Raw genomic sequence first — 23,129 nt, forward strand, 5'->3', positions numbered from 1 at the left:
TCTGAATCCACGAGTTCGTCGCGCTGTATTCTGGTCCGTGACCCTACAATCAGTGCGAGCGGCTCCACCAATCAGAGACCATCGAGTGCTCCCACTCCCGCAGAATCTCACGAAAGGACCTCCAATACAAAGTAAGACCGAAGAAGATCATTTATTTATCATTAAATAAGCCTAACAGGCCCTTGTCATCATGCCTCTCGCATAGAAACGTGAGCACGGAGCCAAGCTGTTGCTGTAGGCTTAATCAACACGTTACTCGAAGTCATGGAACGGTGTGGAGTAGCCTGTGAGCGAAATACACTGGAAACAGGCATTTAAGAACACCTCAGCCAAGTCAGTTCTCAATAACAACCTGCCCGGCTACTCATGCTTACATAGGTAGTTATACCCCAAGAGCCCGCGAGTGTCCTTTCACTGAGCTGACGGGCTGCTCAGCTGGTGTTTAGAGCCCCACAACCCTTGAATCCAACATGTTTCTTCAGGCCGTGACGGGGCAGGCAACGCTGGCGAGGCAACAGGGAGAGGAGAAACACCAAAGGGTGGAGAAGAGTCCTACCATTACAGCCCATGTTCGAACGCGTCCTCGCAGGGCGGCAGATCCCGTGTTTTTGCCTTCGTTCATCCATCACTAGTTAGTCAGTTCGTACGCCTTGTCAACACCGCATGCACATGCAGTAGTTAACTCGTGTTTTACAATACCGCGTGCAGGGAGTGAATAAGGTGTTGACTAGTCTCCTACCCTAACAGTTCCATGGAGCAAATGGAAGATATACACCTGTCCAGACAGGATGCAGCTTACCCTATATTCATGGGTAGATTTAATATAGAAAAAAGAATTATGGCTCCTTCTTAAAACGACCATCCTTTCCCAGCAGTTGCATTGTGGGGCTTTCTGGTATGCTCCCTCCTCCCCTCCCCTCTCACTCTGCCAGGTTTCTATAGCGCCAAGGCAGACGTGGTGATTTATTGTGGCCATCCATCTCTGGTACTCATCCATCACGGGCCGGTTGCTAGGCGATCATGGCAGCAGCTGTTTGCTTTTGAGTTCAACAGAGGGGCCGTCAGTCAGCAGCGGCAGGTGAAAAGCATTACCAACGCGCCGTTGTCACGCTGAATAATTAATCAAAGGCGGGAAAGATAATTAAAAAGATATGACCCTTGCTGGTACTTGGTCCTGGGTTTTACCCAGAAGGGAGGGGGAGGAGGGAAAAGATGAGAGGAGGAGGACTCATTCTTTGCCTCGCTTCTTTGCAGTAAAATGCTCAAATGGTTCTTTGAGATTGTCCCTCGCTTCTCACAAGTATCCCCCCCCCCCCCCCCCCTCTCAAACACTCGTGGAGGAGTGGAAGGAGTGAGGCAGATAAAACGGGCTCTCCTGTTCGTCAGCTGCTCTGCTCCATTTAACTATGAGAAGATGGGCTGGAGAATAAAAAGGGAAAGAACGGATTTTCTGAAAAAGGCGTTGGCAGCCGGAATGAAAGAGCTCTTAAAAGCGGGTGTGGGACGCAGCGTCCCCTTCAGCTAGTGGCGTCCAAATCCGCTGTCACTGTGGCAAAGATGAGAGATTCTTACCTTAAGTGGAGGAGCGGATGATGTGACAGGGGGCGCGATGTCTGAAGGAGTCGCTCTGCTTCCTGCGGAGCGCGCCATCAAAGGAGCCCTCGCCGCTCTGAACATTTGTGGGCAGTGGAAGCCGGGCGCGAAGGGGGAGAAGGTCTATCTTCACAGTTACCTTCACTCCTCATTCTTAGCACAACGACGCTCCGCGCTGAAGCAAAGCAGAGCCCTCTCCCTTTCAGTCGCCTTTACCTCCCACCCCGTTTATTTCCTAGAAAAGTTCTATATTAACGAATGCAATGTCGTATTGGTCCCAGGAGCGTCATATAGTAGCTCTTGGCCACCTTTATGGTTTTTTTGAAGCGTAACTAGTCACATGAGTCTAATGTTCGGCCTGATGATCTGAAAATAGTCCACTTTCGACAGGCGCCTTTTCATGAGACCATGTTCTGGGTATGAACTGACATATTTAGTGTCGTAGAACGACACTTTAAAATCTTTTAAGCTCACATACCTTATTTCAGGCATTGAACCAAAATAACAAATAAAAATGGAGACGAGGAAACTGGATGGTACACACCAAGGGTAGATGATGAGACTATCTTTAGTGTGAGGATACGAGGATACTTTTACAATGAGAATCATTCAAAGATCTGTTTGAACGTATTAATGCGTATTCACTTCAGATAAACGCTCATCTCGGCCTCCGCGCGTGCATTTCCTACATCAGTGCTGTAGAATCCTCTTCTCCTCTGTGTCACATCTGTGATCTCTTCAGCCCCCCCCCCCCCCCCCCCCCCCATGTGTTTTGACGTCCCTCAGTTTCTCATCGCTATCCGTTATCTGGAGGTTCACACCGAGCTATCACACTGGCCGAACCGAACCCCAACAGCTGGGCCTGCAGACATAACAGCAGCGTGGGAAAGACTGTCCTGTATGTGGCCCCTGGTTCGTTTTAGGCCGTCTGAGAAGTTTTTATATTATTTTTATGAATAAGCTTATTGGTTTTAAATCTGTAATTCTTGGAAAAACAATATTCCAGAAGGAAATTAAAGATGTGATACACTTGAAACTGCCTTTGTTTTGGTTACGGGAGGTGTTTGACTTTTATTGGCCCAACGGTGTTCCACACACCAGAATGTCCTCGCAGCGCATGACTTTAAAAGAGTGTTGTTTTAGAAATGTCAAGCCTTAATGTTCTTGAACTACTTTGTTACCGTCTTAGCCAGAAATGCAATGATCCCCTAAAGTGTTTAGTTGTTGCCGCAGCAATGGACTGGGACCAAGAAATGTGCTGTCTTATAATTTCACCGCCTTCGCCATCTAATGAAAAACAAAAACATTGCGAGCAGTAGACTGTGCCTTATTTACTGATCAATACTCTATCATCCATCTATTACCTTTTTAAATATTGGCACTCTATTTGAAAGAATCCACCACGCTTTGCTATATTTTACCTTTATCTTTAGGGACTGTCTTGCAGACTGACAGGAGGACCCGGCGGGTAGATACTAGTCAGGAAGGATAGAGAGGGAGAGAGTGTAGCTATAGAAATACACGGACGAGGAGCAGCACACACAGCATCAGTCAGCATTTAACCTTTTTTTTTTTTAGCTTTCTATTTCCCTGCCACTCTTCGAGGAGTGATGTAGCCTCGAGTCTTGCCCCAGGTTATATGCAGTCTCACTTGAACCCTCTCTCTCTCTAACACGCACACACACACACACACATTCCATGTCGGAGAGCTAAACGAACCAAATGAAAGAACAATGGTTATTTAAAGGCGCTCCGGGATTCAGAATCATAAGCGACCCACGGTCGGGGGAAGACAAGAGAGCGCGGGAAAAGAGCAGGAAGGAGGTGCATTTGTGTGTGTGTGTGTGTGTGTGTCTTTCATTAGCACTTCTAACCCAGTCAATAGGACCTTGATTGGTTAACATGTCGCTATCGATCCATCGAGCGTTATAAGCTTGGCCGTTAAACGCCTCTCCCCGCACAGCCCCAGCTGCTACTGTACGAGTGCAACATCGGAAACAGAAGACTTTTACTTCCACTGCCAATCAATGAGACGCCGAGCTCCAGAGGGGTCCGACCCCATCACCCCGAAACTTTTATCTGGGTGTGCCGAGACTAAGCTCTTTTAAAATAGCGTTGCGTATTCCTGAATCGTGGTATCAGCGGTGATTTAAACAACAACGTGTGCCGTTTAACTCCCTGATGTCACACAAGCATCATTTCACTCGGCATCAGCACCTGGCGTTGCATTCTGTTTCCCAACAACTTCCGTGATGGGAAGGAGACGCTGGGTGGCTCTGGGATGAAAGCCAAAATGTGAGATCTATCACTCGGGAAAAATATATCCAAAAAATGATTGCTGGACTCAGATTGAGACTCCCTGCTCTCACTTGAAAGCTTGTAACTTCCCATATTTGTGTATTCAAATGAATCAGCATTGGCTGTGAGGTGGTTTTCTTTGGTAGTGCAAAAAGCAATACATGAAAAAGAATCCTCGAAGCACTCTGAGAGATAGAAGCTGTGCATTTGTTTTCATCTGTCCTCCAAATGAAATGCAGCGTTTGAATGAAAGCGTCTTATTCATCAACATCAGCTGTTAAACAACCAGCTCAAAAATGAATTATGCAATTCTGTCACATTCCCTCACCTCATGCTCATTCAAAAGGAGACAAAAAATGTCTCCTTTTTGGTGATCGCGCATTTTTAAAAAGCTGTCCGGTCAAATTTGTCAGCATCCCGCCCGGATAAATGCAACCCATTGTTTTTGTCCTCAGTGCCCAGGGTGATGGGTACAAATGTAGCTTTCTTCTTCTCTCTCAAACAGATAATGTGATCTAGTCTGGATGAAGCTCCTTTGCTCTTTATACTGGAGGTATTTTTAGTTAAACACCACGAGATGAGTGGGGATGGCACACACACACACACAATATCAATGTGGTGAATGAATAGAGATACATATAAACAGATTTTTAATTAAATTTTAACGCCATTTTTCAGAATGGGCCAAAACATCGTGACTGTGTGTGTGTGTGTGTGTGTGTGAGGTGACAATCTGGAGAACATAATATGAAATTATTTTATTTTTAAAAATGAACATATTTACTGCCAGATTCAGTTGTTTTTTTTGACTTACCACAAATTTCTGTTTTGTCGCTCTGTGTGTGCGCTGTCCCGGGTCCTGAAAGCAGAGGCGATTAATACGTGCTTTGACCAAAATTAATTTGATGTTATTGTTATAGATTTTGTAACTGTTTTATGGTTTTAACATGAAGGGAAATCGTTTTTGGAGGAACGTTGAAGAGCGGCCGTCTCCCCTATCAACGCTGTTTTAATGCGCAGGCATCCCTGGGCTCGACGCGATGCCCCCAACGACGTAAAAGGGCCTCAGACTGTGGATAGGGGGGTCTAGAAAATAAATAAGAATATTTTTTATAATCTATACGAGAGAAGGGATTTTCTCTCCCCTTCTCATCTCCTTCATCTCCTGTGTGTGTTTGCATGTGAATTTATGTCTCCCCTTTAAGGCCTTGTTGCCATAACAACATTGTGTGTGTTTGGCCTTAATGGGCTTGTTGCTGTACCTGTAGCCAGGCAGACATGTCTGTCGGGCTCTTCCATATACTGAAAAATACACACACACACACACACACACACACACACACACACATCACTGACTCCATTTTGCAACTGTTCCTGTGACATAAAAGACCTTTCATCTGTTTCTTCTAGTCTTCAGGGCTAATTACATGATTAAAAATGGCGGCCTCCTTCCTGACATTATTCATCGCTGCCTGTGTATTTACCCGCCCCTGCTTGAAACACACACACACTCCCACACTGTCGCAGACACACTAATTCAGGGCTTTGAAACTGAAAACCCAAAGGGCCCCTCCACAGACAATCCCCCGCACTCAGACACTGTGCCCCCTGGTGAAGAGGAAAGGTGTTGAGGGCCAGAGATCCACCAGGTGAAGCACCACGCGCTAATGACCCGCTTACCCCGAATCAACAGCCAGAAACAGACTCTAAGGCACATCGCCGTGAAGGGGATTTAAAAGGGAAGTTAATGTTTAAAAAAACCTTAGAGATCAGAATTAGCGAGCTTTTGATAACGACTTTGTAGGAAACCATCCTGTGATGTTTCATGCAAAGCAAGGCCGCAGGTTTGGAAATTTAAACATCATAATGCGTTTTTATGCCATCGTAGAACAATATGTAGTTCTGATGACGCTTTTATATGGGTGTGTGGGGGGGAGGGGGGAGGGGGGGTGTATGAGAGTGTGGCAATTCGTTGTCGTAGAAACACATTGTGGACCAGTGGTGAATTAATGATTGCTTACTTTGTTTCCTTCCAGTATTCAGCTCTGCAATTCGTGTTCTGTCTTATTGGCACGACATGCAGGCGTGTGTGTGTCGCCAAAGCACAAGACAGAACAGACACTGTAACAGGAATAAGAAGCACTGAAGTCACACAAAAAGAATCCAATTCCACAACTGCTGTTGGTGCAGAGATGGAGCCATTAGGTGTTCTTCATCTGATTACAAATATTGATTAGGTTTATTTTTGAAAATTTTGTCATTTGTTTTGGGTGAGAAAGAAGAGAAGCTTCTTAGGGCTGAGTGGTTTTCTCTGGGTGTTTCCAGATTCCTCTTCATATTATAATTACAGTGATTCCTTAACTCTTACTCAACACCCTCCACATGCCGAGCCTCATGCCCCAAACAAATAGGAGTCAGCCTTAAATCTAGCTAGTAACGCTTGCTGTTAGCAGCCGGTGCTGCATGCCTACATACTGGAGCTGACAGGTCACCAACCGAGGTATAGCATTGGGTGGCGTTGCTCATGGGGTCCAGGGGTCATATTGATTCTGCCTACTTAATTGCTCGGCAACACCAGTCATAGTCCTCTTTCTGAAATCTACCTGAAGTCAACACTGAAACTCCCAATAGGTTGATTCTGGTTTCTGACCAAATCTTACACTTCTTTTCCTTTAACTCTTCTAACCTCATGTTAAACCCTAGAAGGTGAGGCTTACGTCATTTCCTCCTCTCTTCATCACAACATGTGTTTCTAATAAGTGTAGAATTGCAGCATTAATTTAGACCGTCACCCCCAAAACCCGACTTCACAATGTGCCACATGTTCAAACATTTCGACGATACCTTGTGAAAACAGGCTGTGTAGTCTGTGTGTGTGTGTGTGTGTGTGTGCGTGTTTGCGTAGTCGCATTAAAACATGTGAGCCTCGTTAAATGAGCCTCATACGTGCCGCTGTAAACATGCAAATATTTCTTAAAGGCAGTCTCCTACATTGATATTCATGTAAACTCAGGAACGTTAACCCTCTCCACGCCACCCCACCCTCATTCATCAACAAAGACACACACACACACACTCACCCACCAATCACCACCCTCCACCATTACCCCCCCCCCCCCCCGGCTCTGTGTTTTTCCATTAATATCAAGTGATTGAGCGTAACATTAGCAGATAAAGCGGAGGCTAAGATGACATATATGCTGTGGATGGAGGAATTAAAGCCTAATATAATCACTCGTCCTTGCATTGGGTGGGGGGGGGGGGGGGGTGTAGAGGGGGGGTAGGGGGGTCCGGGGTTGGAACCATCGCTCGTCACTGAGCCTGACACTTTGATTTCCGACACATCTGGCGCAGCGAGAGTGACGGGAACAGATGGAGACCGATTTCTCTTTTAAGTAAAGCGATACTTATGCGATTGTTCAAAGGCCTTTGCGTTTCCCCCCCCCACGTACACAGAAGACTCGTCCGCGCACAAGGCATCGATCCGCTACCTCTCGGGAGGGAGGTGTGTTTGTGGGCAAAGTGTCTTTGAGCTCTCGGTCCGGCTGGTTATTTTCAGAGCATAGTGGAGAGCCCATCAGTTTTTATTAGTTTAATAAATCACCTTTGTTGTCAATCAAGCAGCAGAGAATAATTGGATATGGTTGAAGCCTTGCGTGATGGATTATAAATCATTCAAGATTAAATTAAAAGATAATGCACAAACTTAATGGTTTGTGTTTTGCAGTCTAAATTGCCTCGGAGCAGTGCTGTTTTCCAGCTTTATTGCTTGCCGTTTTTCTTTCCTCTAAAAAAAAACCCCTCCCATTTTACACCTTTTATTGCTCGGACGAGGCTTCCTTTAGAAGGTTTTTTTGTTCGCTTTACAAATCCTTTTCTTGGAGGGTGGAGAGGGGATTCTCTTTTCGTCCATACGGAGAAGATGCACTACATCTTTCACATGCGGCAGCGTCTACGTGTGTTGTGTGTGACCGTGAGTGTGCTGATGACTTGCCATGCAATCACCCCCCCCCCCCCCTCTTGCTGTATGCTGATTCGTTAAAAAGGGGCCTGATATCCGCCCTTGGAGGGACGCTCGCGTTGAATCTGTCCTCGGCAGATGCACCTCGGGCCTGCGCCAGCCCTAATCCGGCAAAACAAGTCAATATTGCGCCAGAGATAGAAGAAAATAAATGAAGGGAAGATAAGAAAGGCACACACAGCGAGAAGGGAAGCGGGCCGCTGTATTCTACGCGCGGCCCGGTGGATTTAAGTGTGTCCGTCTGCGTTGGAGCCGAGCGGGCGTTATCATAATCGCTTCCTGCCTACCTGACGGGACCTTAAAGTGATCCTGTCGTTTTTATTTACACCCAGTTCGCTGTGTGATTTACTGCCAAACAAACACACACACACACACGCACACACACACACACACTCACGTTCCCCCTTGCAAACTTCCCTAGCGAGGCCCAGCCGAGTAGGTCGGATGACATCTTTTGATCAGAGCTGTCCAAAGAGATCAAGGCAGACTGGCAGGTAATAGACACCCGGCAGCTAACCACTAGTGTGTGTTTCTGACAGTGTCAGTGTGTGAGTGTAGGGGTTGAACATTAACACATTTTTCAGACTTCAAAAGCACCAACTTAGCTGGGTTGTATGTTTTTTCTATTTAGCATTTTACTTCCTGTATTGCACACGTTGAGGGATTTTGTGTGTGCGACAGTGAATGTCTACCCTTTGCCTTCTTGGGAAATCTGATAATCTGTATTCCCCCCCCCCCCCCCCCCCCCTCACCCACGAGAGATGGGAAAAGAGGAATATTTGGAAAAACAAATGAAATAGACAAACATGAGGTCTATGTGTGTGGACTGGACATGATGCAGGCATAAAGAGAGAGAGAGAGAGAGGAAATGGCAGTGAGGAGGGAGGGAAAGCACAGGACGAGTGGGAGGTATGGGGATGGGAGGGAGATTGGAGGGGAGAAACAAATGGGAGATGGTTGAAAGGACGCGTCCCGCTCAGCGCCGCTTGACTAACTCTGCACATCCCGCTTGTTTTTAACACACACACACACGCACACACACACATCCCCCGTGGACGCGTGCTCATGACCCGAGGTTGCCATGTGAGCTTTGAAGAGCGTGTCTGCTCCAAGTGCAAGCTATGTGATTAAGGCACAAGCAGAAGATCACTTACTGACCACTGAGAATATTGGTGGTGAATGGGCTCCACATCGCTGCCCGCGTATGTGTGTTTCCCCACATAAAAAAAAAGCACACAACGTTTTTCTATACATTTCTCAACCCGTCTTCTGCTACTACACCCTGCTTTCTCATGAAAGAGATAAAGAGATGCACCTAATGATGGGGCGCTAGTAAATGGCAAGCACGTGTCCTCCTCAAGAATCAGCAAGAGATATACGTAGTCTCTGCTAGTTAGCGTAGCTTCGTACTCCTTTTAGTAGTAATCATGGATTAGAAATGTTGTCATCCAGTTAACAGTGTTTGCACATGGTACGTGGTCACACACACACACACACACACACACGTTCTATTAGTTAGGCTCCTGGTGGAGAGCTTTTCTTTCCAATCCACCGAAGTTGCAGCATATTGTATTCTTATCCATGAACAGTACATCGCCCAGAGTAGATGCTTTTAGTTTGAAGGAGCACAGCAAATCACTATAAGCTCACACTGTGTTTACTGTTTTGTCCAAAGAGCCAAATCCAGGTCAAAGGTTTTTTTCATTCGAAAAAATGTGAACCTGAAAGTTGTTACACTGTATTCAAAATAAAAATTATTGGACGAAAAATAATTTACGGGTTGAATATAGTTTTGACTCAGTTTTACAAAATATTCTTTTTCATTCTTCACTTGTATTTATTCTTTGATATTCACTGTATAATATTTTTGGGTTGCAGATTTTATATTTTCAGATTCAAAACTTTTTTTTCAGGTTCAAAACTTTTTTTCGCGTTCGGATCTTTTTTCTCACATTCAGCCTTTTGACCCTGATGTGGCGTAGGGGGCGGGGCGTCGATTGAGAGGGGCGTTCACATTTTTTTTCTCGAATGAACAAAACTTTTGACCTGGATTTGGCTCCATAGGAACACAACTGAAAAGGAAACTTTACTACTCGTATTTTTTTGTCAACAGGCTCTTAAAAGAGAAAGCAGACAAGTTTTACTTTCAGTTCAGCCATATTCTAAATATGGTGAAAATAAAGCACATTTGCTTTCTACTGTAGTTAATACACTGACCTTCAACAGTGCAACCCCCCCCCCTGCTCAGAGTGTTCTAGGAACATTGATTCCCTGTGTGTCTGGCTGGTTTTAGATCATCAGAGTGGTATTGGTGTTATAATATTCACATTATGATGATCATAATGTTACAAACACACTTCCTGCTAGGCTTTTAAGCCGCTGGTTATTTCTCCTTTCGCAGCATGCTTGACGTTTGCATCATCTGGATGTGACGTGGTAGTGGAGGGCTTCAGGTTTACGTCCACGCATCCCTCCCAGCTCCTCCTTAATGAGCGAGTACAGTCGGAGAGAGGTCACGTAGAGGCTCGTTGCTACGGACGACTAGCGCCTGTTATTGTGCGACAGTGGAAAATATGTGTTCAGTATGCAAAGTGTTGCACATATTTGCCAATACTGCCTTTCAAATTAATGGACACACATTTGCTTTCTTTATTTACCATTTCTATTTACAATTTAGCTTGTTAGTGTTTTGAGTTTTACTGAAAATGCCTGCTTTTTCCCACATTTATTACCACATTTAAGAATAATTGTTTAGGTATTCATTCCCCACTGTGCAGCATCAGACTAATTTGCTACATTTGATTTGTACGAAAACAGTCCTGTTTTTCCTGAATAAATACTGCACCTGTATAATATTCACACACACACACACACAAACACACACACACACAGACCCCAGCAGGTTTGTCAGTAGCTCTCAAGCCCAGGCATACGCTGTTGTATTGGCACTGTAACAGCAGCATGTAAATACAGTGTCAGCAGCTCCCCAGCTGAGTGGCATGGGGAGATGATTAGCCAGGCCAACGCTGCTCACACACACACACACACACATGTACGGACACACACCAGCAGTGCTACAATAGCATCCCTGCTTCTGAATAATCGCACGATTGCAGTATGCTGCAACGCGCCACAGATGTAGACAGGCACACGGACTAACTGTTGCCCCCTCCGAATCTAATCTCCCCCCTCTCACGCGCCTCCCCCTCTCGCTTACAGCACCACTGTGTGCTGTGTATGCTAATATTATCTCTGCTTTTTATTTTGAAAGGCATTTTGCATATTTAGGACTATCTTGCTGTTCATTATTGCTTATCAGCTTGAAGCTAGTCCCACATTGAAATAATTCATACACGGTCCATTCCTGTGAATATATGAACAGTACACTCTACAGCAAACAAAAAATAGTATTTAAAAGCCATCAAATAATAAATAACACAATTATTTATAGCAACAACAGCATAGTAGTAGCATTTTATTAACTCAATTTGTGTTCTACTACTCTTAAATACCACAGAAAGAATACATTTTTGTTTCTGTCATTTACCTTTTTTTTCTGAGAAATGTTTTATTTTGAAAATGTGTAGAATATTCTCTTAATTACGTGCGCTCGTCCCTCTTGACATATTTCCTCAGCTCTCACCAGGCTTTTTTTTTTACCATATACAGTTGCCCACTATTTATCAAAGACAAATTCTCACGTCCTACTGGCCTTTCGTGGTGACTCATCACACACACACGGTGTTTTTTCCAAGAAGCGATTAGCGCGCCATAATCCATAAAAACGTAAATATGTAACAAGTTTGTAAAAACCGCGGAGCCGCTTGGAGGCAGAACTCGTCTGGGAGTCTGGAGGTCGATCGAACCCCTCATGAGATATCGATGGCACGCCTCGCCAATCCCGAGGTACTCACCGCAGACAGCCGTTCCCCGTTAAACACCTTTTGTGCTGCACACACACACACACACACACAGGAGCCATCCCACCAATTTGTCTCTGCATGTCAAATCAAAATAATTAAGTATTATCGATCTCAGGTTCAATTAACTTCATTAATGTGGTTCGCGCTGGTGATTGGGGCGGGATGGAAAAGGGGGTGGGAGGGACGGAGGGAGGGGAGATTATAGGATCTTATCAACTAGGAAATGGTGTGAGGAGGGGGAGGGGGGGGGGGGGGGGCTGAGAGAAGCCACATTCTGCTGGGCTGCTTTCATCTCGGGCCTACAGACACGCCCCAGGCGTCCCGACCCAACACCTTCCCCTGCTGCAGCTGACGTGGTCGGTCCGTCTCCTTGTGTGACACGGAGACACGGGCTGAAGTGTAAACAGGCAAGGATGTCGTGCCTGTGTGTCTGCTAGGGCTGTTAAGTGGTTATATAAGCATGATAGAGCGTTCCCTAACATCATAACATCTGCACAGTGCCCAGGCATTTCCTCATCACTGACTGGTTCTGTGAATCGCAGCTTCTCCTCCGTCAATCCAAGGTTCTGTGTGTTCTCTGAGGTACTTGCTGTCGTAGTAAGGGATTTGGGGTTTCTACTTAGACGTCATAACCCGAGTGAGCCCTTCCTCTGCCACCCTCCCAGAAACAAGTCCGGTGTTTGCTCTCCCTCCTATTTTTTATTTTTTAAATTGGCGATCTCTCCCGGCCAGAACCGAGTTCAAACCATGTCTCCCACCCTGCTGACAATTCATCTGGAACCCTCTCTTTTTCTCTCTGCTAATTAAAAGAGCACCTGCACGCCTGGTGCGTTTGGCCCGGCCTTCTTCAGCTCCTTGTGGTATCCTGCTTGTGTGTTTGTGTGTGTGTGTGTGTGTGTGTGTTTCTTCCAAATTTATCTGTAGCGTTTTCAACCCTTGCAGCCTGGACACAGGCCAGCAGCCTTGGGGATCATCTCTGCCTGTGCTCCACTGTGTGTGAGTGTGGTTTGTGGCCCCCGGTCTTGATTTCGGTCCAACCTTCCATCCCCCCCCCCCCCCCCGGTGAAGCCACGTCGTGCCAAGTTCTGGCATAAGAACGAGTGGGACAATGAGCAGACGCTCTCTTGAATCCTTTAGGGCCATTACAGTGGGGCTCAGGGTTCGGAAAAAAAAAAGAATAAGTCTGCCGGTAAGTGAACAACAGGGCAGTTATTGGGAGGATTGTAACTCAAAGCAGCCCCCGTTGGTGAGTTGTTTGCTCCATTACTCTGCAGAGGCAAAGGGATGCTAAACATTGGATTCTAACAGCTACCCTTGACTGTCTTCTCCCGGGCTGGAGCATTATCGGGGAATCCTCACTTTTTTGAAAAATGTGTGCGTTGGCTTGACTGAAACATTCATGCGTACACAAAAGTAGTAGTTATGATTTGAAATCGATAGTGATATGATTACAAATTAATGTGGGATTGAATTTAAGTATATTTACAACCAGCTTGGACAGGCTGACTACGCAGGACTCTGCCAGTGAGGTCAAATAAAATAGCTTGAAATAATGGATAAAAGGCAGTATTGTACTTAACAAAACAGAAACATTGCCAGAAAGGTTTCAGTGGATGGCGACGCGCCAAAGGAAGCCAAGTTCAAAATGAACTAAAGCGCCATGTTTTCAGAATAACAGAAAGCTTGATATTGGTATTGAATGGATACATCTAATGTGGTCTAATCTGGGTATTTCTATTACGATGATTCAAAAGAACTTCATTGCGTCATTGCAGACTATATTCGATGCAAGCAGCTGCATCAATTTGTTGCCACACTTTCTGTCAAAGCATACTAAAGGTTTCTACACTTCAACATACTGTACCTCGAACGAGTCCGGAACCCGGTGCACTGCTCCACGCTCCGCGCAGGTGGATGCCGCCTCCATGCCGAGGGTTCCACGCAGCACGCGCTGGTCTCCACGATCCCCCTGCATGCATCTCTGCACAAATCACACATTTGCAGGTACACACAGGCACAGGCATGTTCTCATCCCACACAAAGGCAGCTAATTCAAAGCGGAGCGTGCGCGTTTTCGTGATTTAAAGGAGATTTCACGTTGATGTTTGGCCCTGATGAGAGCGGCGGGCTGCTGTGTTTCCTCAGCCGCAGCATTGTTCTCTTAAACAGCTGTCGTTTTGGCTGATTCAGAACAGATGGCATGTACATGTGGGTCGGCTCGGCTGCGAGCATGTGCCGGCGGGTGGATGCGTCTCCGAGGCGTAGTGGGGGATGCTCTGAAAGGGAGTGTGTGTGTGTGTGTGTGTGTTGTATATGCGTAAATATAAAAATATGTAGCTCAAATGCAAGTTTTTATAGGATGTACCTTATTACAATATAAAACAAACACTAGAATGTAGATAAGGGTTATGTGACCCTGCACATTTTTAAATTGCACAATACAGCATTTATTGTAAAAGATAACATGTTGTAAGTGTTGAAAATGAATCTGTGTTATGTTAGACTGAGCACTGGAGCCGACTGCACGTTCTACAGAGAAGTTCCTGAGAAGGCCTAAAGGCAAAGAGTTAAGACTACAGCAGTTACAGTACCATCGGTCTGTGTGTGTGTGTGTCTCTGTATAATGTGTGATGGGCTCTGGGAAATCTGTGTCTCTGTGCACCTGTTTGTCCCACGGTGGTGTGGCGTATCATCGCCGATGGCAACCGCTAGCCTGGCAATGACAGGGACTCCAGTCTGTGTTGCTGCTGATGCAGTACTCGCACATACACATGCTCAGTGGGAGATGGAAGTGTGCAACAGCCTGTAAGTGTGTTGTTGTATGATGTGGCTTGCAGGTGGTGCAGGTATTATGTGGAAGCCCGTCTTGTCAACCCAGGTACCCTGCAAACCATTTCTCTTTTTTGTCGTTTAGAAGGAATTGAACTCACGCATTCTCTCAGATGAGAGATAACACAATGATCGCGTTGGATTGATTATGCTTCCGCGCCACGCCCGTCCCACTTACCGGCTCGCTCTGTGTTTACATACCAGCTCGGATGAGCGATGTTCTGTTGCAGGAAGGAATGCCGGGCACCGGCGTTCAGACACGCGCTCCTCTTCTTTGCCAGTGGGGTTGCTAAAACAAGAGCTTTGTGTATGCGTGTTGTGTGTGCTGCCGTCCATATCCAGAAACCCAGCCTTAATCACAAAGTGTGAGCACGCAACGTTTCTCATTATTTTTTTTCCCGTTTGATAGACTTATTAACTAAATAAAACATTCATAAATGTACAAAGAGGCGAGACTGCGATTTGTCTTGATACATATTTTCTCGATATGATTTCCATCGTATTATTCTTAAACTAGAGGGATTTGAATATAAATTGAAAGCCTCAAGCCCTCTCCCGAAGCTAAACTGTAAATAATAACTCTAAACTTTTTCTAATCTTTGGTAATTGAAGCAAATGGGTTTTTGCGGGGAGAGATTTGTTGCAGGCAAACGTACATTCATTCATTTTTATTTACGAGGAGGCGAGGGCAGAGCAGTGTAATGAGTGGAAATGCATGCTTAATTTAAATGGCGAGTGTGTCTGTTAGGGAATGCATTAGAGTCTGCAGAAGAAGCGTAAGACATATTAATTGACAGACAGGAACTGCTGTCTGCGAGGTTGATACAAGTAATTTATTACTTCAGAAACGAATGCCACCACCAGAATGTGCTTCATTAATTTCAAATTTAGTTTTAATTTCAAGCTGTTGCCCCTTGAGAAGAATAAGGTGGCAAGTTCTGCGTAAAGCAACGTTTTTCCATCCTTCTCTTTTTTCCATCTTTCTCTCCCCCCACTGGTCTCTGGTCTCTGGTTTTCTGCAGTACAGAACAAAGACCTAGGGAGGAGGGAGAAGCAGAGGGGGTCGCAACTTCATTTGAAAACGCTGTTCTATATTCACCCTTGTGAATATACAGAATCATTAACAGAAGTGTTTGCTCTGTTTCCTCTTGAAAACGTGTGATTGTCAGTATCTTGTGTTTCGATCAGTTATCCGCCTGCTGTAGAAACAGAAATACAGAGTTGAGAGTTTCCATCAATTGATGAGCTGTCAATGTGGTTCTAACAAATGACTCTCTCTCTCTCTTTTTGTTCTTTTCTCTGCCTGAGCAGCATACGTCCCTGAAGATGAGAAGGAAGCAGCCCTGTTGGATGAGGACCTGGATGGAGATGACTCAGCTCAGGAAGGAGAAGAGCCTGCCTCCAAGTTCCTATGTCAGGAGAAGGACTTCTTTCTCAAGGACAGGCCAGGATCCACAGGCTTTCATGATTCCCCCAACCCTGCTGACTATTCTGGTCAAGAACTGGACAGTGAGTCTCACCTGAGCGAATCCAGTGACAGAATGTCTGATTTTGAGATATCCTCTCTTAAAAACGAGGATGATATCCTCCTATCGAAAGACCCAACAAACGCCCTTTCCATTTCTTCCTCCTCAGTCATGATGGATGTTGCCAATACTGCTGGCCCAGTAAGTGGAGACGAGGCCATATTAGCCACAACAGGCTCTGTGGCAGACAGCCTGGAAAAGATGAAGGCCATTTACACCTCCTTCCTGACCAACTCGTATTGGTCCACACTGAATCTGAACCTGAGCCAGCCGCCTGCAGAAAAGCCCCCTCGCAGTCACAGCAGCAGCAGCAGCAGCAGTAGCAGCAGCAGCTGCGGGAGTGGAGGCTATGACTGGCACCAGACAGCTATGGCCAAAACCCTCCAGCAGGCCTCACAGAACCACCACAACAGACTGGGCATGGTTCAACACCCCACAGTAGCTGTGTCCGCCGCGTCTACGGAACCCAGCCTCTTTAGTACCGTCCAGCTGTACCGACAGAGCTCCAAGCTGTATGGCTCCATATTCACCGGAGCCAGCAAGTTCCGCTGTAAGGACTGCAGCGGGGCATACGACACCCTAGTGGGGCTCACCGTGCACATGAACGAGACGGGCCACTACCGCGATGATAACCACGAGCCGGATGGTGAGGGTACTAGACGTTGGTCCAAACCAAGAAAGCGGTCCTTGCTAGAGATGGAAGGAAAGGAAGACGCGCAAAAAGTTCTCAAGTGCATGTACTGTGGGCACTCCTTTGAATCCCTGCAGGACCTAAGTGTCCACATGATCAAGACAAAACACTACCAGAAAGTGCCTCTGAAAGAGCCTGTTACACCGGTGGCCGCAAAGATTATTTCCTCGGCTCGAAAAAGAGTCCCCATGGAACTTGACATCCCAAGCTCACCAGACTCTAATGGTGAAACCACACCCAAACCCACCTCCCTCACTGACTCCAATGATATGCTCCAGAAAGTTACCAATCCTTACATCACACCCAACAACCGCTATGGACACCAGAACGGTGCCAGCTATGCCTGGCAGTTTGAATCCAGGAAGTCCCAGATCCTCAAATGCATGGAGTGCGGTAGCTCTCATGACACATTACAAGAGCTCACTGCTCATATGATGGTGACCGGACACTTTATCAAAGTCACCAACTCTGCTATTAAGAAAGGCAAGCCCATCATAGAGTCGTCCGTCCCAACCCCTAAACCCAATGTAACAGCTGAAGAAAAGTTCCAGTCCGTTCCATTGGCTGCCACAACGTTCTCCCCTCCACCTGCTCCAGTTCCTCCTCCAACTAGCATTTCCCCCACGGCCATGGTTGTGGAGATAAAAAAGGAAGAGAAGGAGGAAGAATGCACTAAAGAGTCCATCATCAACAATGGTAATCTCATCAAGGAGAAGAAGACAGGATGTGAGGAGGAGGCCGAGGTGAAGTTTGATATTTCTTCCAAATACTCTTATCTTACTGAGGAGGATCTGGATGAAAGTCCAAAAGGTGGTCTTGACATCCTCAAGTCCTTGGAAAACACAGTCACCTCAGCCATAAACAAAGCCCAGAATGGAGCTCCAAGCTGGGGTGGATACCCCAGTATCCATGCTGCTTACCAGCTGCCAAACATAATGAAGCTCTCGCTTGGCAACACTGGGAAGAGCTCTTCCCTCAAATACATGTTCCCCGGAGGGGAGATTCTGTCTCCTACTGGTAAGATCCAGCCCCTAATCTCCCCTCCTAGCCGCCAGAACTCCCCACTACCCAAAAACAACTTCCATGCGATGGAGGAACTGGTCAAAAAAGTGACAGAGAAAGTGGCCAAGGTAGAGGAAAAAATGAGAGAGCCCAGTGGTGTTGTTAGGGGATCTCCACTGAGACGCACCACACCGTCACCCTGCAACAGCGAGACAGGGGACTCGGCCCGAGGAGAGTCGCCCAAAGACAATAGAGCAGGCAGCTGTAAAACTCCAGAGAATACAAGTGGGGCGGAAAAAGCAGTAGGTGATGGGAGTGGGGCCAATCACAGAGATTCAAATGGAGATATTTCTGTAAAAGAGTCGGTGGAGAATGGTGTGGAGTACACTGCTGGGACATCCCCCCTGCCGGCCTCTCTGTGCGGCAGCACAGCTATCATCACAGACCATCCTCCTCCAGAACAGCCATTCGTCAACCCCCTCAGTGCACTGCAGTCAGTAATGAACGTCCACCTGGGGAAGGCCGCTAAGCCCGCCCTGCCCTCCCTTGACCCCATGAGCATGCTGTTCAAGATGAGCAACAGTCTGGCAGAGAAAGCAGCGGTGGCTGCTTCCAGCGCGCCATCACAGACCAAAAAGACCAGCGGTGACCGCTTAGACCGCTACTTCTACCAGCAGCATCTAAACAACGACCAACCCATAGATCTCACTAAAGGAAAAAATGCTGACAAACACAACAGCGGGGGTTCTTTGGGCTCAACGGCTCTCTCTTCCGCCACCACGACTCCGTCTTCAATTTCTCCCTCCTCTGCTGTGACTATGACCAAAGCCTCAGCTGCGGTAGCTTCCTTTATGTCCAGCTCCCCTTTGAGAGAAAACGCATTGTCAGACATCTCCGACATGTTGAGGAACTTGACGGAAAGTCAGGCTGTCTCCAAGTCCTCCACCCCTACCAGCCTGTCCGAGCGCTCCGACGTCGAAGGTGTCACTCAAGAGGAAATAGAGGATATTTCTCCAGCCCAGAAACGGAAAGGCCGGCAGTCCAATTGGAACCCTCAACACCTCCTGATCTTGCAAGCCCAGTTTGCCGCCAGTCTCCGACAAACCAGTGATGGAAAATACATGATGTCGGACCTGAGCCCACAGGAGAGAATGCACATCTCCCGTTTCACTGGCCTCTCAATGACCACAATATCCCACTGGTTGGCTAATGTCAAGTACCAGCTGAGGAGAACCGGTGGCACCAAGTTCTTGAAGAACTTGGATTCAGGTCACCCAGTGTTCTTCTGCAGCGACTGCGCCTCTCAGATCCGCTCACCGTCCACCTACGTCAGCCACTTGGAATCCCACTTGGGCTTCCGTCTGAGGGACCTGGCCAAGCTTTCTGGGGAGCAGCTGCTCAGCCAGATTTCGCACCAACAACAGCATCATCAACAGCGCTACACCAAAGGACTCTCTGAAAAGCTGCTCTCGAATCTCAACCCTCCCAGCCACCCTTTACCCTCCTCTCTACCCATCTCCCTGGCCTCATCCTTGACCGCTCCTCTGCCCTCAACTGAATCCCCGTCACCCTCCCCCGACGACGACGACAGCGGGGCCGTGTACCGATGCAAGCTCTGCAACCGGACTTTTGCGAGCAAGCATGCGGTCAAGCTTCACCTCAGCAAGACTCATGGAAAGTCCCCCGAGGACCATCTCATGTACGTGTGTGAGCAGGAGAAACAGTAGCACCTGCTGGGGACGATGCTGTGTTCTTTTGTAATGGCTGACTCTTTCTTGCTCTGTCTCTCTTAAGCCTTTCAAAGACAATTCCTTTGAAGAAAAGAAAGGATTATTAACGTGATGGAACTGCACAAAGATGCCATGCAACTACTGTTTTAGGTTTTGGCACATGGTTTTACATTTCTTTTGTTGTAGCAGTCAATGTTTTTTTTTTCTCCTTTTGTTGCTGAGTAAGAGTCTCACTCTTGCCCAAGACACTCAATTTCAGTGATCTGTTTTGACAGGAATAGAGTACTTTTTTTTTTTTTAATTGTGCAGATGGGGGCTGTTGTCATTGAGAAAATAAAGTATATGAAGGTTTAAAAAAAAAAGAGATTCTAAAATGAATTGGCGTGTATTTTGAAACTTGTATAAATGGAATTAAGTTCCTTTTATATTTTGACATCACTGGGATGTGATAAGCTGCATGCATAAATGAAACTGTTTAGTTAAACATTTTATAACTAAATCTGGGTGCACTTTTCATCATTTATTTTTTATTTTTGTTTTTTTTATTCCACTCTTCCGCTCGTTCTCTTCTTGTTTTGTTTTGTGCTGGAGTCAGCATTTAAAATTTAACCCTCTGAGTACGTCAAAGCACTTCTACACCTAAGATCCAATTGAATAAAGATTTGAGAATGGGAATTATTGAAGCTATTGAGAATTCGATGGACAATGTACATTTTGTCTACAATGCCAGTTTCTGAGATTAACGGTATGTTGATTCTAATCTCTAGACATGAAGAGATCCTCTATTCAAAGCAAGGTGTTCATATTGAGCTTAATATTTGTTTCATATATAGATATGTTTGCCAGACTTGACACAAGCTGTGTGGTAAAAAAAAACAGAAGAAAACTAAATAAATCTGTAGTCATTTACTTTGGTCGATCAGGGACCTATATTAATTCAGGTCTGTGTAAAATATGTACATAAAAACATTAACTAATTCCTGTCTAAATTATGCATAATTTTTATATTTTTTAATTTAAACGGATTATGACTGGTCTGCTGGTGCACAGTATATGAAGACATGAATAAAATTGTTTTGCACAATAGTTTTCTAAATGTGTTATTTAATGAAACAATAAAAATAAGATACTGTAGCAAAAGGATGACAACAGGTGAATCTTTTTATTCCCAACTCGTGCTCAAAGGGTTAAAGACTCTTTTTACCAGACACTACTCTACATGTGCCGCTGTATGAACACTAAAAAAAGATATTACAGGTTGTACAAAAAAGATGTTAGTTTATAAAGATATTTCACATGTAAACTGTTATTTATAAGCACTCTTGGTTGTTTCATATTGTTGAATGCCTTTTCGATTGGTCCTATTTTTTGTTCTGTCCAATTACTCTGCCACGATTCCACACTGCAGCTTTATCTTTTTGGGACATGAAAGGTAACCATGGTTACACTTACCTCCTGATTGACAAGTTCGGCTACAATTTTAGCATTTCATCTGCTGAAGTAATTGACAGCTGCCAGGGTAGAGAAATAATTAAAAAAAAAATCCTTATGTGTAAAATATCGGCATGTAAACAGCACAGATACTGTAATGCATTCTGTGCCGTGAGTCTTTTTTTCATTTTGTTCTTTTCGTTTTCTGTTGTTGTTCTTGACAATGAACCCCCATTATATGACTTCATATAACCTTGTTTTCTACTGCAGCATTAAAAAAAGGAAACTGTTTTTTGCAATTCCATGTGTACGCATCGTGTGTGTCATGGCTATCAATTATGTGTGTGCTGTGCAGTCCCTAATGAGCACATTAGACCGGGAGTGTGTCAACGTCTGTCTGTGACGAGCCGCATACTAGTTTACAGTGAGTGGCAGCAGCAGGGGCCGCGTGCGAGAAAACACACACACACACACACACATTTTTCTAGACATGCAAACAGACACCATCATTTGGGGGCTTTTACCAGTAGCCTCCTCGGTTGTCTTGGTGACATATTCTGCATTAATAAAACTGAGTCTGCAACAAAAGGTCTAAGAAACAGTAAACAAAATCAGATGACAAAAAGGCAAATTATCAATTTATGGGAGTAGTGGGGGACAAAAAAAAGAAAGAAACTGAGCCTCTCTTTCCACACAGATATGGAAGTACGAAGCCATATCCACTCACTTAAAAAGGGATGCCCTTCCATATGTTCATTTCAACTCGAGCTTCAACTCGCATTTTGCACCATTTTTGCATTTCTTCTGCGAGGCAAGACACCTGGCAGTCATGTTCGTTTAGGCTTCAAAGGATACGACAACAATGCTGACAAGAGGAGCAGGTCCTTCCAAGTGTTTATTCTTCCATCATTTTCGTCTGTGCGTAGCCGTGATTAAGCAGATATCCCGTGACTATCAATCTGAGGTTTGCTGAACAACACTGTAAAAGATGGGACGCAGATGGGACGAAGAGTTAAGGAAGCATTATTATCAGTATATATATATATATATATATATATATATATATATGTTCACTGCAGATAAGGGAATGACGACACAGAGGTGGGTATGAAGAACAAACACCTCATTGCATTAACATCTGGGCAAATCTTTGCACTGCATAAACATAAAGTACAAAGCATACATGATGAATCAAAGTGAGACGGAGCTGTGTAATCCTGAGCTACATCGCCTTTTCTGCTCCGTTCTGCCACCTAATAATTAACACCCCCCCCCCCAAAAAAAAAAGTGTATGAACAGGCACCTAGACACACCTGCACTCAGCACACTCTGAATCATACCAGGCAAGGCCACCAAATGATCTTCTTTTCCTTACACACACACAAAGCTACACAAAAAGCCAACACACACACACCTCCTCAGCAGCCAGGTAGAAGGACTTCATCCGCAGTGACAAGGTGCCACCGTGTGTGAAAATGTCAGCCTTCAACGGCGCAGCCTGAAGTCTGGCACCGTGTTTAAGGCTCTCATTAGCCTCAAAGAAAATATGCGTGAAATTGAAGTGTAAGAAAGCCCTTTTCTCTCACCCTGCCGTCACATCCAACGAGCAGAAGCAAGGCGCTTATTAAGGTTCAAAACTAGCATGCAGGAGACAATGGATACCGCACACACAGACGTATGTGGGAAAACATATTCACATCCACGTGCTAAGTATGGATCTCAATGCAATGGTAATGCATTAAACCCTGTTGGTTAAAGCCTGCTTGGATAACTCATTTTCTGAGTTATGCTTGCTGCACAACTTTTATCGACATTGCATTTTTTAACATTTCCTGTATTTCAATGACCATTTAATTGACTAGAGATGGGGACTTTTCCTGAAACGTCTTAGTCAATATCAAATACCTGCAAAACTAGACACATTTCCATTAAATCAACGACTTTAACTGAAATGGTCAACGCGGGCCCCATGAAAAGTGTGAAACATTTCCATTGAGCGATAGCTTCTGTAAAAGGGATACACAGCCTTGGCCAGCCACACGAGTGAACATTAACATCTTAATAGTGGTTTTGGGAGATGGTGCT

The 23,129-nt window shown here is 45.5% G+C and overlaps 1 protein-coding gene across 2 annotated transcripts in view; it reads left to right on the plus strand.

Moving 5' to 3' along the window:
• The window catches only part of tshz3b (teashirt zinc finger homeobox 3b), a 32,660-nt gene extending 11,317 nt beyond the window's left edge, over nucleotides 1–21,343 (plus strand). The window contains exons 3-4 of one of the 2 annotated variants that reach the window (XM_037485468.2): nucleotides 15,976–16,173; nucleotides 16,300–21,343. In XM_037485468.2, the coding sequence (XP_037341365.2) occupies nucleotides 15,976–16,173; nucleotides 16,300–19,610 (3,509 nt within the window). In that variant the 3' untranslated portion in view covers nucleotides 19,611–21,343. Of the gene's footprint in view, nucleotides 1–15,975 lie in introns of both variants that reach the window. The other variant, XM_037485461.2, reaches the window with a different exon arrangement.
• The last annotated feature ends 1,786 nt before the right edge of the window (nucleotides 21,344–23,129 follow it).

The sequence above is a fragment of the Pungitius pungitius genome, chromosome 4 (assembly GCF_949316345.1).
Source record: "Pungitius pungitius chromosome 4, fPunPun2.1, whole genome shotgun sequence".
NCBI classification, from domain to species: Eukaryota; Metazoa; Chordata; class Actinopteri; order Perciformes; family Gasterosteidae; genus Pungitius; species Pungitius pungitius.